General features: G+C 44.1%; 1 protein-coding gene across 2 annotated transcripts in view; it reads left to right on the forward strand.

Annotated features, from left to right (window-relative positions):
* Positions 1-17,409, forward strand: part of TMEM135 (transmembrane protein 135) — a 443,538-nt gene that overhangs the window by 303,880 nt on the left and 122,249 nt on the right. For both annotated transcript variants that reach the window (XM_073569250.1, XM_073569251.1), the window contains one exon: positions 9,115-9,161. In XM_073569250.1, the coding sequence (XP_073425351.1) occupies positions 9,115-9,161 (47 nt within the window). The remainder of the gene's footprint in view (positions 1-9,114; positions 9,162-17,409) is intronic.

A 17,409-nucleotide genomic window follows, 5' to 3' on the forward strand; every position in this document is an offset into this window, starting at 1 on the left:
TGTACACAGTGACTGCACCAGCAGAATAGTGAGTGCAGCTCTGGGGTATAATACAGGATGTAACTCAGGATCAGTCATGTAATGTATGTACACAGTGACTGCACAAGCAGAATAGTGAGTGCAGCTCTGGGGTATAATATCGGATGTAACTCAGGATCAGTAATGCATGTACACAGTGACTGCACCAGCAGAATAGTGAGTGCAGCTCTGGGGTATAATACAGGATGTAACTCAGGATCAGTAATGTAATGTGTTATGAGCTCATTTTCTGCTCCATCAGTAGAGAGTTCTCCTTCCGTTCTCCCTCTGGTGGTGACAGGAGGTAGTGAGGTTGGTTTAAGTGGTAGTGATCTGCCACCTGATTAGAAGGATAACGATTGGATCTCTGGAGTATCAGACTGGATATAAGACAGCCGACGCCCTATCCTGGCGCTGGTGATTGAGTCTGCTTCTCAGGTCTTGGACTTCAGCTCTCTTCCAGTCTTCTCAAGTTCAGTTTGTTTTTTGCTAATGTTCACACTTGCGCTTGTTGGTCAATTCAGTTTCTTGTGTGGTCAGCTTGCCCCTGCTGGGGCCATGCTGAACTGCCACTCCTATTTATCTGTATTTGCCAATTTGCCTTTTTGTCCCTTATTAGATTGGCCTCTCTTTTTGCTCTGTTTCAGCATATTTCAGAGTGCTGATATAGTGGGAGAAGTCTAGTGACTTCAGGGTTAATTTTGCTATCAGACGTGTTGGACATTATTTTGGTAGGGTTTTTTGGCAGATTGCAGACAGTGGCTTTCCTTTCCTGTCCTTTCTAGTTAGTCGGGCCCCATCGTTTGCACAGCCTATTTTCCTGCCTGTGTTTGTGTTTTCATCTTGCTTCACCGTCAATACATGTGTGGGGGCTGTCTTTTCTTTTGGGGTCTGCTCTGGGGCAGTTAGTTTTCCCTTTTCTTGCTTTAGGTTTATGTAGCCCTCCGGCGGTGACGAGGCGTCTAGGAGCAACGTAGGAACGCTCCACTGCTACTGTTAGTTGTTGTGGTTAAGACCAGGGATCTGCAATCTGCATAGTGACCAACCTCTCTGGTTTTCTGGGAGTTAGCTTTTTGTTGTTCCTCTTGGGTGACTCATTCATAACAGTAATGTATGTACACAGTGACTGCACCAGCAGAATAGTGAGTGCAGCTCTGGGGTATAATACAGGATGTAACTCAGGATCAGTACAGGATCAGTAATGTAATGTATGTACACAGTGACTGCACCAGCAGAATAGTGAGTGCAGCTCTGGGGTATAATACAGGATGTAACTCAGGATAAGTAATGTAATGTGTGTACACAGTGACTGCACCAGCAGAATAGTGAGTGCAGCTCTGGAGTATAATGCAGGATGTTACTCAGGACCAGTAATGTAATGTATGTATACAGTGACTGCACCAGCAGAATAGTGAGTGCAGCTCTGGAGTATAATACAGGATGTAACTCAGGATCAGTAATGTATGTACACAGTGACTGCGCCAGCAGAATAGTGAGTGCAGCTGTGGGGTATAATACAGGATGTAACTCAGGATCACTACAGGATCAGTAATGTAATGTATGTACACAGTGACTGCACCAGCAGAATAGTGAGTGCAGCTCTGGGGTATAATACAGGAGGTAACTCAGGATCAGTAATGTAATGTATGTACACAGTGACTGCACCAGTAGAATAGTGAGTGCAGCTCTGGGGTATAATACAGGATGTAACTCAGGATCAGTACAGGATCAGTAATGTAATGTATGTACACAGTGACTGCAACAGCAGAATAGCGAGTGCAGCTCTGGGGTATAATACAGGAGGTAACTCAGGATCAGTAATGTAACGTATGTACACAGTGACTGCATCAGCAGAATAGTGAGTGCAGCTCTGGGGTATAATACAGGATGTAACTCAGGATCAGTAATGTAATGTATGTACACAGTGACTGCACCAGCAGAATAGTGAGTGCAGCTCTGAGGTATAATACAGGATGTAACTCAGGATCAGTAATGTAATGTATGTAGACAGTGACTGCACCAGCAGAATAGTGAGTGCAGCTCTGGGGTATAATACAGGATGTAACTCAGGATCAGTACAGGATCAGTAATGTAATATATGTACACAGTGACTGCACCAGCAGAATAGTGAGTGCAGCTCTGGGGTATAATACATAATGTAACTCAGGATCAGTATTGTAATGTATGTACACAGTGACTGCACCAGCAGAATAGTGAGTGCAGCTCTGCGGTATAATACAGGAGGTAACTCAGGATCAGTAATGTAATGAATGTACACAGTGACTGCACCAGCAGAATAGTGAGTGCAGCTCTGGAGTATAATACAGGATGTAACTCAGGATCAGTAATGTAATGTATGTACACAGTGACTGCACCAGTAGAATAGTGAGTGCAGCTCTGGGGTATAATACAGGATGTAATTCTGGATCAGTACAGGATCAGTAATGTAATCTATGTACACAGGATGTAACTCGGGATCAGTAATGTAATGTATGTACACAGTGACTGCACCAGCAGAATAGTGAGTGCAGCTCTGGGGTATAATACAGGAGGTAACTCAGGATCAGTAATGTAATGTATGTACACAGTGACTGCACCAGTAGAATAGTGAGTGCAGCTCTGGGGTATAATACAGGATGTAACTCAGGATCAGTACAGGATCAGTAATGTAATGTATGTACACAGTGACTGCAACAGCAGAATAGCGAGTGCAGCTCTGGGGTATAATACAGGAGGTAACTCAGGATCAGTAATGTAACGTATGTACACAGTGACTGCAACAGCAGAATAGTGAGTGCAGCTCTGAGGTATAATACAGGATGTAACTCAGGATAAGTAATGTAATGTGTGTACACAGTGACTGCACCAGCAGAATAGTGAGTGCAGCTCTGGAGTATAATGCAGGATGTTACTCAGGACCAGTAATGTAATGTATGTATACAGTGACTGCACCAGCAGAATAGTGAGTGCAGCTCTGGAGTATAATACAGGATGTAACTCAGGATCAGTAATGTATGTACACAGTGACTGCGCCAGCAGAATAGTGAGTGCAGCTGTGGGGTATAATACAGGATGTAACTCAGGATCACTACAGGATCAGTAATGTAATGTATGTACACAGTGACTGCGCCAGCAGAATAGTGAGTGCAGCTGTGGGGTATAATACAGGATGTAACTCAGGATCACTACAGGATCAGTAATGTAATGTATGTACACAGTGACTGCACCAGTAGAATAGTGAGTGCAGCTCTGGGGTATAATACAGGATGTAACTCAGGATCAGTACAGGATCAGTAATGTAATGTATGTACACAGTGACTGCAACAGCAGAATAGCGAGTGCAGCTCTGGGGTATAATACAGGAGGTAACTCAGGATCAGTAATGTAACGTATGTACACAGTGACTGCATCAGCAGAATAGTGAGTGCAGCTCTGGGGTATAATACAGGATGTAACTCAGGATCAGTAATGTAATGTATGTACACAGTGACTGCACCAGCAGAATAGTGAGTGCAGCTCTGAGGTATAATACAGGATGTAACTCAGGATAAGTAATGTAATGTATGTAGACAGTGACTGCACCAGCAGAATAGTGAGTGCAGCTCTGGGGTATAATACAGGATGTAACTCAGGATCAGTACAGGATCAGTAATGTAATATATGTACACAGTGACTGCACCAGCAGAATAGTGAGTGCAGCTCTGGGGTATAATACATAATGTAACTCAGGATCAGTATTGTAATGTATGTACACAGTGACTGCACCAGCAGAATAGTGAGTGCAGCTCTGCGGTATAATACAGGAGGTAACTCAGGATCAGTAATGTAATGAATGTACACAGTGACTGCACCAGCAGAATAGTGAGTGCAGCTCTGGAGTATAATACAGGATGTAACTCAGGATCAGTAATGTAATGTATGTACACAGTGACTGCACCAGTAGAATAGTGAGTGCAGCTCTGGGGTATAATACAGGATGTAATTCTGGATCAGTACAGGATCAGTAATGTAATCTATGTACACAGGATGTAACTCGGGATCAGTAATGTAATGTATGTACACAGTGACTGCACCAGCAGAATAGTGAGTGCAGCTCTGGGGTATAATACAGGAGGTAACTCAGGATCAGTAATGTAATGTATGTACACAGTGACTGCACCAGTAGAATAGTGAGTGCAGCTCTGGGGTATAATACAGGATGTAACTCAGGATCAGTACAGGATCAGTAATGTAATGTATGTACACAGTGACTGCAACAGCAGAATAGCGAGTGCAGCTCTGGGGTATAATACAGGAGGTAACTCAGGATCAGTAATGTAACGTATGTACACAGTGACTGCATCAGCAGAATAGTGAGTGCAGCTCTGGGGTATAATACAGGATGTAACTCAGGATCAGTAATGTAATGTATGTACACAGTGACTGCACCAGCAGAATAGTGAGTGCAGCTCTGAGGTATAATACAGGATGTAACTCAGGATAAGTAATGTAATGTATGTAGACAGTGACTGCACCAGCAGAATAGTGAGTGCAGCTCTGGGGTATAATACAGGATGTAACTCAGGATCAGTACAGGATCAGTAATGTAATATATGTACACAGTGACTGCACCAGCAGAATAGTGAGTGCAGCTCTGGGGTATAATACATAATGTAACTCAGGATCAGTATTGTAATGTATGTACACAGTGAGTGCAGCTCTGCGGTATAATACAGGAGGTAACTCAGGATCAGTAATGTAATGAATGTACACAGTGACTGCACCAGCAGAATAGTGAGTGCAGCTCTGGAGTATAATACAGGATGTAACTCAGGATCAGTAATGTAATGTATGTACACAGTGACTGCACCAGTAGAATAGTGAGTGCAGCTCTGGGGTATAATACAGGATGTAATTCTGGATCAGTACAGGATCAGTAATGTAATCTATGTACACAGGATGTAACTCGGGATCAGTAATGTAATGTATGTACACAGTGACTGCACCAGCAGAATAGTGAGTGCAGCTCTGGGGTATAATACAGGATGTAACTCAGGATCAGTAATGTAATGTATGTACACAGTGACTGCACCAGCAGAATAGTGAGTGCAGCTCTGAGGTATAATACAGGATGTAACTCAGGATCAGTAATGTAATGTATGTAGACAGTGACTGCACCAGCAGAATAGTGAGTGCAGCTCTGGGGTATAATACAGGATGTAACTCAGGATCAGTACAGGATCAGTAATGTAATGTATGTACACAGTGACTGCAACAGCAGAATAGCGAGTGCAGCTCTGGGGTATAATACAGGAGGTAACTCAGGATCAGTAATGTAACGTATGTACACAGTGACTGCATCAGCAGAATAGTGAGTGCAGCTCTGGGGTATAATACAGGATGTAACTCAGGATCAGTAATGTAATGTATGTACACAGTGACTGCACCAGCAGAATAGTGAGTGCAGCTCTGAGGTATAATACAGGATGTAACTCAGGATCAGTAATGTAATGTATGTACACAGTGACTGCACCAGCAGAATAGTGAGTGCAGCTCTGGGGTATAATACAGGATGTAACTCAGGATCAGTACAGGATCAGTAATGTAATGTATGTACATAGTGACTGCACCAGCAGAATAGTGAGTGCAGCTCTGGGGACATAATGTAACTCAGGATCAGTATTGTAATGTATGTACACAGTGACTGCACCAGCAGAATAGTGAGTGCAGCTCTGGGGTATAATACAGGATGTAACTCAGGATCAGTAATGTAATGTATGTAAACAGTGACTGCACCAGTAGAATAGTGAGTGCAGCTCTGGGGTATAATACAGGATGTAATTCTGGATCAGTACAGGATCAGTAATGTAATGTATGTACACAGTGAGTGCACCAGCAGAATAGTGAGTGCAGCTCTGGAGTATAATACAGGATGTAACTCAGGATCAGTAATGTAATGTATGTACACAGTGACTGCACCAGCAGAATAGTGAGTGCAGCTCTGGAGTATAATACAGGATGTAACTCAGGATCAGTAATGTACAGTATGTACACAGTGACTGCACCAGCAGAATAGCGAGTGCATCTCTGGAGTATAATACAGGATGTAACTCAGGATAAGTAATGTAATGTGTGTACACAGTGACTGCACCAGCAGAATAGTGAGTGCAGCTCTGGAGTATAATGCAGGATGTTACTCAGGATCAGTAATGTAATGTATGTATACAGTGACTGCACCAGCAGAATAGTGAGTGCAGCTATGGAGTATAATACAGGATGTAACTCAGGATCAGTAATGTATGTACACAGTGACTGCGCCAGCAGAATAGTGAGTGCAGCTGTGGGGTATAATACAGGATGTAACTCAGGATCAGTACAGGATCAGTAATGTAATGTATGTACACAGTGACTGCAACAGCAGAATAGCGAGTGCAGCTCTGGGGTATAATACAGGAGGTAACTCAGGATAAGTAATGTAACGTATGTACACAGTGACTGCATCAGCAGAATAGTGAGTGCAGCTCTGGTGTATAATACAGGATGTAACTCAGGATCAGTAATGTAATGTATGTACACAGTGACTGCACCAGCAAAATAGTGAGTGCAGCTCTGAGGTATAATACAGGATGTAACTCAGGATCAGTTTTGTAATGTATGTACACAGTGACTGCACCAGCAGAATAGTGAGTGCAGCTCTGGGGTATAATACAGGATGTAACTCAGGATCAGTACAGGATCAGTAATGTAATGTATGTACACAGTGACTGCACCAGCAGAATAGTGAGTGCAGCTCTGGGGTATAATACATAATGTAACTCAGGATCAGTATTGTAATGTATGTACACAGTGACTGCACCAGCAGAATAGTGAGTGCAGCTCTGGGGTATAATACAGGAGGTAAGTCAGGATCAGTAATGTAATGAATGTACACAGTGACTGCACCAGCAGAATAGTGAGTTCAGCTCTGGAGTATAATACAGGATGTAACTCAGGATCAGTAATGTAATGTATGTACACAGTGACTGCACCAGTAGAATAGTGAGTGCAGCTCTGGGGTATAATACAGGATGTAACTCAGGATCAGTAATGTAATGTATGTACACAGTGACTGCACCAACAAAATAGTGAGTGCAGCTTTGGAGTATAATACAGGATGTAACTCAGGATCAGTAATATAATGTATGTACACAGTGACTGCACCAGCAGAATAGTGAGTGCAGCTCTGGGGTATAATACATAATGTAACTCAGGATCAGTATTGTAATGTATGTACACAGTGACTGCACCAGCAGAATAGTGAGTGCAGCTCTGGGGTATAATACAGGAGGTAACTCAGGATCAGTAATGTAATGAATGTACACAGTGACTGCACCAGCAGAATAGTGAGTGCAGCTCTGGAGTATAATACAGGATGTAACTCAGGATCAGTAATGTAATGTATGTACACAGTGACTGTACCAGTAGAATAGTGAGTGCAGCTCTGGGGTATAATACAGGATGTAATTCTGGATCAGTACAGGATCAGTAATGTATGTACACAGGATGTAACTCAGGATCAGTAATGTAATGTATGTACACAGTGACTGCACCAGCAGAATAGTGAGTGCAGTTCTGGGGTATAATACAGGATGTAACTCAGGATCAGTAATGTAATGTATGTACACAGTGACTGCACCAGCAGAATAGTGAGTGCAGCTCTGGGGTATAATACAGGAGGTAACTCAGGATCAGTAATGTAATGTATGTACACAGTGACTGCACCAGCAGAATAGTGAGTGCAGCTCTGGGGTATAATACAGGAGGTAACTCAGGATCAGTAATGTAATGTATGTACACAGTGACTGCACCAGTAGAATAGTGAGTGCAGCTCTGGGGTATAATACAGGATGTAACTCAGGATCAGTACAGGATCAGTAATGTAATGTATGTACACAGTGACTGCAACAGCAGAATAGCGAGTGCAGCTCTGAGGTATAATACAGGAGGTAACTCAGGATCAGTAATGTAACGTATGTACACAGTGACTGCATCAGCAGAATAGTGAGTGCAGCTCTGGGGTATAATACAGGATGTAACTCAGGATCAGTAATGTAATGTATGTACACAGTGACTGCACCAGCAGAATAGTGAGTGCAGCTCTGGGGTATAATACAGGATGTAACTCAGGATCAGTACAGGATCAGTAATGTAATGTATGTACACAGTGACTGCACCAGCAGAATAGTGAGTGCAGCTCTGGGGTATAATACAGGATGTAACTCAGGATCAGTAATGTAATGTATGTAAACAGTGACTGCACCAGTAGAATAGTGAGTGCAGCTCTGGGGTATAATACAGGATGTAACTCAGGATCAGTATTGTAATGTATGTACACAGTGACTGCACCAGCAGAATAGTGAGTGCAGCTCTGAGGTATAATACAGGAGGTAACTCAGGATCAGTAATGTAATGAATGTACACAGTGACTGCACCAGCAGAATAGTGAGTGCAGCTCTGGAGTATAATACAGGATGTAACTCAGGATCAGTAATGTAATGTATGTACACAGTGACTGCACCAGTAGAATAGTGAGTGCAGCTCTGGGGTATAATACAGGATGTAATTCTGGATCAGTACAGGATCAGTAATGTAATGTATGTACACAGGATGTAACTCAGGATCAGTAATGTAATGTATGTACACAGTGAATGCACCAGCAGAATAGTGAGTGCAGCTCTGGGGTATAATACAGGATGTAACTCAGGATCAGTAATGTAATGTATGTACACAGTGACTGCACCAGCAGAATAGTGAGTGCAGCTCTGGGGTATAATACAGGATGTAACTCAGGATCAGTAATGTAATATATGTACACAGTGATTGCACCAGCAGAATAGTGAGTGCAGCTCTGGGGTATTATACAGGATGTAACTCAGTAGAAGACAAATGACGTTGAAATCTGTGCTTTTGTTCCTCTCTTCCCATTGTTTACCTACTTAAATGAAATTTCTATCTGCCATATATAAATAATACCTTTTCTCCAATTTATTATGTGGAATACAGTGACTTTATTGCTCCTGCATTGTGCATGTGTTTGCTGTGATTATTTATTGCTTTGTTTTTGGTTACTTTATGTAGGTCCTTCTGTTTTGCATCACAGCTGCTCTCTACATGTTCTTTTTCCGGTGAGTACTTACCTTGTTTAATCATAGTGGAGGCACAATAGCCAAAGTCTATAACACTTGGTTCTGTTCCCTGGAGCCGCCGGCTTTCAGTTATAGAGGATTTCCCGTAGCGGCTACAGTCACTGCTCAGTATACAGTGATTTTTGGCTGTAGGCACGCCCCGCCACTTTGATTGACATCTGGGTCTGTAGCTCCATTGTGCGGTGTGAGCTATCAATGAAAGTGCCGGGACTTTCCATCATTAACTGCTCGCTGTATGCTGAGCTTTGACTATAGCCACTCAGCACATTTATGACTGAAAGCCGGCAGCTCCCAGGAGGAAAGAAGTTGACTTTCTCCCAGTAACCACGCTTATGTGTAACCATGAGGGCCATAGTGCGGCATACACGCTGCTACTGTTTGCCGCAAATAAAGTCAGTAATAAATGTTTTCACTGTATTACCTATTTAAAGGGAACGTATTGCTAGATATATTTTTACCAATTTTGATGAGGTTTTGTTATAGATTTTTTATTTGAGTTAACTAGATTTTAAAATTCTAACAACATTTTACATTTATCATTTTGGCCAGTGAACCTCACAGCATACTGATGATTATTGTTCTGTAGAGATCACTTCTGAGCTGTCATCTCATGATCATCACAGGCAGGATTACAATGGCAGATATAACTAACACAGGATCCACCATTCACAAAAGGTGATGTCCCAGCTCACCTCCTCCTCCTGTACAGTGATAACACCTCTATATACAGTAGATAACACAGGATCCACCATTCACAATATGTGATGTCACAGCTCACCTCCTCCTCCTGTACAATGACTTATAACGCCTCTATATACAGTAGATAACACAAGATCCACCATGCACAATAGGTGATATCACAGCTTACTTCCTCCCCCTCCTGTACAATGACTGATAGCACCTCTATATACAGTAGATAACACAGGATCCACCATTCACAATAGGAGATGTCGCAGCTCTCCTCCTCCTGTACAATGACTGATAACACCTCTATATACAGTAGTTAACACAGGATCCACTATTCACAAAATGTGATGTCACAGCTCACCTCCTCCTCCTGTACAATGATAACACCTCTATATACATTAGATAACACAGGATCCACCATTCACAATATGTGATGTCACAGCTCACCTCCTCCTCCTGTACAATGACTGATAACACCTCTATATACAGTAGATAACACAAGATCCACCATGCACAATAGGTGATATCACAGCTCACCTCCTCCCCCTCCTGTACAATGACTGATAACACCTCTATATACAGTAGATAACACAGGATCCACCATTCACTATAGGAGATGTCACAGCTCACCTCCTCCTCCTGTACAATGACTGATAACACCTCTATATACAGTAGATAACACAAGATCCACCATGCACAATAGGTTATATCACAGCTCACCTCCTCCCCCTCCTGTACAATGACTGATAACACCTCTATATACAGTAGATAACACAGGATCCACCATTCACTATAGGAGATGTCACAGCTCTCCTCCTCCTGCTGTACAATGACTGATAACACCTCTATATACAGTAGATAACACAGGATCCACCATTCACAATATGTGATGTCACAGCTCACCTCCTCCTGTACAATGACTGATAACACCTCTATATTCTCGGGGAAGAATGTGATCGATGTGTCAATACAAGGAACCTCCATCCCTCTCATACCACCACTGTGTCTGCTCTGTTACCTACTTCCTTTACAGGCAATTTTTTTTTGTTTTTATGCTCCCCCCATTTTTCTTCCAGGGATAGTACTTATTTTTGCTTGATATCGGTGTAGGAGGGGTTGTTTTTTGCGGGACAGGTTGTACTTATGAATGGCAACATTACCATATAATGTAGTGAAAAATTTACAAGTGAAGGAAAATAATATTCTGCCATTTTTGGGAGGGGGAAATGGTTTAAAGATTTCACTATGTGGTCAAAATTTTTCTTAAGTTCAGTACAATTACAATGACACCAAACTTTTTATATACATTTTAATGTTTAAAATTCCGAAAAATTGTAAAAAAAATAAATAAATAAATAAAATAAACTTTTAGTTGTATCATCATTTTCTGAAACCTGGAATTTTTTATCGGGTGTGTTTTTTTGTGCACTGAGCTGTAGCTGTTATTGATTTTGTGATATGTAAAAGATTTGTTCTCTATTTGTTGCATTTTTTGGGGGGAATTGCAGGGGGCACCAGTGGGTGTAAGATGAGACGAGCCACCAGGATGGCACCACCTCAATGCTGTTATCGCAGATTGGCGGCGGCAGCTGCAATAGGAGCCAGTCCTCATAGTTCGGCAATACGATATACAGTCCGTGTTGTCGGCAGCACATCTCCATCATCTAAACAGTGAGCTGTTGATAACAACGATATTATGGCCATTTTTCATTGAGCTTTTTTTGCCTGTCTGTTTAGATGGACTGATAGTCTGGAATGATCTTTCACTTTCAGTTTAAAGAAGCACTCCTCCTCTTCCTCCTCCTCTTACTCCTCCTCCTCCTCTTCCTCCTCCTCCTCCCATCAAAGTTTTTTCCTCTCATTATATTGCAGTCAACTTATTATATGGCACTGTGTACTTACAATTGCTCATTTTGCCTTTCTGCCCAGATAATTCTTCTCTTTTCTATGCTCTATGTAGAAACAGGAAGTTTCTTGTCCCTGCATTTATCATTCCCCTCTTCAACTTCTGACCCATCTGTTCCCTTCTTCCCCTGCCAGGGACTTTTACAGTGACTGATGACTTGCGCAGAGAAAATTAACCTCCTGTTTCTTCAAAGAGCTTAGAAGGAAGGGTTCAGCCTGTCAGTTTTTAATCAAGTGAAATCATAAACCAAATGGAAAAGAGAAGAATTATCTGGGTAGAAAGTCAAAATGAGCAATTGTAAGTACACCGCGCTATATGAGTTCTCCTTCAATGGAAGTCTTCAAACAGGCTGGACAGACATCTGACTGGGATGATTTAGCGAATCCTGCTTTGAGCAGGGGGTTGGACCAGATGACCCAGGAGGTCCCTTCCAACTCTACGATTCTATGATTCTATATGATGATTGCAGTATATTTAGAGGATGCTCATTATGATGGGAGGAGGAGGGCTTCTTTAAATAAGGAAAAAACTGTCAAATCTGTATTCAATGAAGACACATTCTCCCATTACTGAGAGAGGAGATTACTGTTGGTGCTTATAAGGTTCTATGGAGAAGGGAGGAGGAGCAGAGGCTGATACAGATATTCTACTGGAAGTTCTCCTGAAACAACAGTTACACTTTTCTAAAAGGTATTTTATGGAGAACTTGCAGCAGAATATCTGTATCGGCCTCTAGCTCCTCCCTTCTCCATAGAACCTTATAAGCACCAGCTGTCTTCTATCTAAATAATAGGAGAATCTTTTTTTCAATGAATACAGTGAATATTGAGTGTGAGCGATCAGTCCAGTAGGAGAACAAAGCAGATCTCTGTGATAAGTTCTATTACAAAGTTTCTTATTTTCACTTGTACTATTGATTTATGGAATAAAAATTAAACCGACGGTTACTTTTTAACATTGTGCAGTTTATTTTAGAGTTGTAGTAGGTACCTTTCTCCTGACTCCTCAGCTATTTTTTTTCATGGTCTATACTCGATCTGCACCCTCATAATTTACAACAAACGATCATTTCCTGCAAAGAGAGAAAGTTGTTTTGCGAGAGGTGAAGTGTTGACATGACCCACATGGTGGTAAGTGTGAGATCCTGAAGGCGGCTGATGAGTGTTATGTGTGTGTACAGTACGGGACAGGAATTACAAGTTCACCTGTCCTTTCACATTCTTGGCTTCTCCTCCGGTGTCACGTCACCTGGGGATGCAGCAGGAACGTCTCTACCTGGAAGTCATAGGAGATGCCTTCAAAGTCTAAAATTTCAGGCGCCTCGCTCTTAAAAACTCCATCCCCAAAGGAAGACGAGGCGAATCTCCTCCTTTTGTGTGGTTTCCTCCTGTCAATCAAAAAAATCCCTCTTTGTTCCATGCAGGCATTGATGTGACTATTTATCATAGCCCTGTCATCCTAGAAAGACGAAGAATGGAGAGGAAATCGGCTTCTTGTTCCCAGGCCTGGGAGAATACGTAGCCGGTGGCACTGTGATATGGCTGTGTCTCCCAGCTGGCCGGAGAAGCTTTCTATGGCCGCTGGTAACAAAGCCATGTATTACATGATCGCCTCCGAGCTCTTCCACTTTACGGCTGATATTACAGCCCGCTCGCTGGGAATGCAATCGAGCTTCGCAGATTCGATTTCTGCTATTGATCCTCGAAACAAAGGGCTGGAGATGACGGCAAAAGTGGTCATTTCCTCCAGTTCCGCGGAATTTATCCTTCCATGGAAAAAGTTTGTTGGTTTAGTTCATGATTTTATTCTTTCTTTTGGCAGTAGGATCTTAAAGGGGAACTCCATGGGCAAAAATAAACGACATCGTGTATCCATTAAAATAAAGAGTAATCTGATTTTTGGGATGGATACCGTCAGCAAGGGCACATTTAACTTTATTGGTGGAAACAGTTGATGGTCTTTAGAAAGAAGGAATGAAATGCGTATGCTCAGAGTATTAACCATTGCATTCATCTAACTAGAGGGTTAAAGGGAACCTGTCGTTAGATTCAAGCTGCCCGAACAAGAATCAGACCCTGGATGCACCATTTGTTAAAATAGTTTGAAAAGCCGGTGGGGTACTATAGGAAGAGACGTGACTAGTTTGATGGTGTCCCTGGACGGGTTCTCCCTGCGTCACTCTAGTTGATTGACAGTACACACTTTAAGAGAAATTGTCATCACAGTTTAGCTTGTTAAAGTAAAGGCATGGCCATAATGGCGCTGGTAGGCAGGTTCAATAGGGAAGAAATCCGCTTACTGGTCTTTAATTCGCATTTGAAATTTGGGTGTAATAACTTACATAGGGGCAGGACTGTGGGCAGGGTCTTTGGCTGTGCCCGGCCCCTCCCCCTTCCTCTGGTGTCTGTATCTGCCTCTGTATTTAAAGTTAGCGTAGAGGGCAACACATGTGCAGATTCATCTCTCGGTGGTCTTCAGTAATGTAACGCCGATGGCGGCCCAATGCCCAGATTCATCTCCTGGTGGTCTTCAGTTAAAATAGTGCATTCACAGATTCATCTCCCAGATGTTTTTTAATATGACGCTGATGGCTGCTCATGCGCAAATTCATCTCCCAGTGGTCTTCAGTAAAACAGCACCGATGGCTGCTCAAGCGCAGATTCTTCTCCCCGTGGTCTTCAGTAAAACAGCACCTATGGCTGCTCACGCGCAGATTCTTCTCCCTGTGGTCTTCAGTAAAACAGCACCTATGGCTGCTCACGCGCAGATTCTTCTCCCAGTGGTCTTCAGTAAAACGGCACCTATGGCTGCTCACGCGCAGATTCTTTTCCCTGTGGTCTTCAGTAAAACGGCACCTATGGCTGTTCACGCGCAGATTCTTCTCCCCGTGGTCTTCAGTAAAACAGCACCTATGGCTGCTCACGCGCAGATTCTTCTCCCTGTGGTCTTCAGTAAAACGGCACCTATGGCTGCTCACGCGCAGATTCTTCTCCCAGTGGTCTTCAGTAAAACGGCACGTATGGCTGCTCACGGGCAGAGTCTTCTCCCTATGGCTGCTCACGCGCAGATTCTTCTCCCCGTGGTCTTCAGTAAAACGGCACCTATGGCTGCTCACGCGCAGATTCTTCTCCCCGTGGTCTTCAGTAAAACGGCACCTATGGCTGCTCACGTGCAGATTCTTCTCCCAGTGGTCTTCAGTAAAACGGCACCTATGGCTGCTCTCGCACAGATTCTTCTCTCTGTGGTCTTCAGTAAAACGGCACCTATGGCTGCTCACGCGCATATTCTTCCTGTGGTCTTCAGTAAAACGGCACCTATGGCTGCTCACGCGCATATTCTTCCTGTGGTCTTCAGTAAAACGGCACCTATGGCTGCTCACGCGCAGATTCTTCTCCCTGTGGTCTTCAGTAAAACGGCACCTATGGCTGCTCACGGGCAGATTCTTCTCCCTGTGGTCTTCAGTAAAACGGCACCTATGGCTGCTCACATGCAGATTCTTCCTGTGGTCTTCAGTAAAACGGCACCTATGGCTGCTCACGGGCAGATTCTTCTCCCTGTGGTCTTCAGTAAAACGGCACCTATGGCTGCTCACATGCAGATTCTTCTCCCTGTGGTCTTCAGTAAAACGGCACCTATGGCTGCTCACGGGCAGATTCTTCTCCCTGTGGTCTTCAGTAAAACGGCACCTATGGCTGCTCACATGCAGATTCTTCCTGTGGTCTTCAGTAAAACGGCATCTATGGCTGCTCACGGGCAGATTCTTCTCCCAGTGGTCTTCAGTAAAACGGCACCTATGGCTGCTCACGGGCAGATTCTTCTCCCTGTGGTCTTCAGTAAAACGGCACCTATGGCTGCTCACATGCAGATTCTTCCTGTGGTCTTCAGTAAAACGGCACCTATGGCTGCTCACGGGCAGATTCTTCTCCCTGTGGTCTTCAGTAAAACGGCACCTATGGCTGCTCACATGCAGATTCTTCTCCCTGTGGTCTTCAGTAAAACGGCACCTATGGCTGCTCACGGGCAGATTCTTCTCCCTGTGGTCTTCAGTAAAACGGCACCTATGGCTGCTCACATGCAGATTCTTCCTGTGGTCTTCAGTAAAACGGCATCTATGGCTGCTCACGGGCAGATTCTTCTCCCAGTGGTCTTCAGTAAAACGGCACCTATGGCTGCTCACGCGCAGATTCTTCTTCCTGTGGTCTTCAGTAAAACGGCACCTATGGCTGCTCACGGGCAGATTCTTCTCCCTGTGGTCTTCAGTAAAACGGCACCTATGGCTGCTCACGCGCAGATTCTTCTCCCTGTGGTCTTCAGTAAAATGGCACCTATGGCTGCTCACGCGCAGATTCTTCTCCCTGTGGTCTTCAGTAAAACGGCACCTATGGCTGCTCACGCGCAGATTCTTCTCCCAGTGGTCTTCAGTAAAACGGCACCTATGGCTGCTCACGGGCAGAGTCTTCTCCCTATGGCTGCACACGCGCAGATTCTTCTGCCCGTGGTCTTCAGTAAAACGGCACCTATGGCTGCTCACACGCAGATTCTTCTCCCTGTGGTCTTCAGTAAAACAGCACCTATGGCTGCTCACGCGCATATTCTTCTCCCCGTGGTCTTCAGTAAAACGGCACCTATGGCTGCTCTCGCACAGATTCTTCTCTCTGTGGTCTTCAGTAAAACGGCACCTATGCCTGCTTACACGCAGATTCTTCTCCCTGTGGTCTTCAGTAAAACGGCACCTATGGCTGCTTACACGCAGATTCTTCTCCCTGTGGTCTTCAGTAAAACAGCACCTATGGCTGCTCACGCGCATATTCTTCCTGTGGTCTTCAGTAAAACGGCACCTATGGCTGCTCACGGGCAGATTCTTCTCCCTGTGGTCTTCAGTAAAACGGCACCTATGGCTGCTCACGCGCAGATTCTTCTCCCTGTGGTTTTCAGTAAAACGGCACCTATGGCTGCTCACACGCAGATTCTTCTCCCTGTGGTCTTCAGTAAAACGGCACCTATGGCTGCTCACGGGCAGATTCTTCTCCCTGTGGTCTTCAGTAAAACGGCACCTATGGCTGCTCACACGCAGATTCTTCTCCCTGTGGTCTTCAGTAAAACGGCACCTATGGCTGCTCACGGGCAGATTCTTCTCCCTGTGGTCTTCAGTAAAACGGCACCTATGGCTGCTCACGCGCAGATTCTTCTCCCTGTGGTTTTCAGTAAAACGGCACCTATGGCTGCTCACACGCAGATTCTTCTCCCTGTGGTCTTCAGTAAAACGGCACCTATGGCTGCTCACGGGCAGATTCTTCTCCCTGTGGTCTTCAGTAAAACGGCACCTATGGCTGCTCACGTGCAGATTCTTCCTGTGGTCTTCAGTAAAACGGCATCTATGGCTGCTCACGGGCAGATTCTTCTCCCAGTGGTCTTCAGTAAAACGGCACCTATGGCTGCTCACGCGCAGATTCTTCTCCCTGTGGTCTTCAGTAAAACGGCACCTATGGCTGCTCACGCGCAGATTCTTCTCCCTGTGGTCTTCAGTAAAACGGCACCTATGGCTGCTCACGCGCAGATTCTTCTCCCAGTGGTCTTCAGTAAAACGGCACCTATGGCTGCTCACGCGCAGATTCTTCTCCCAGTGGTCTTCAG

Source organism: Dendrobates tinctorius, unplaced genomic scaffold, assembly GCF_039654945.1.
Source record: "Dendrobates tinctorius isolate UK_male_01 unplaced genomic scaffold, ASM3965494v1 ptg000023l, whole genome shotgun sequence".
NCBI lineage: Eukaryota > Metazoa > Chordata > Amphibia > Anura > Dendrobatidae > Dendrobates > Dendrobates tinctorius.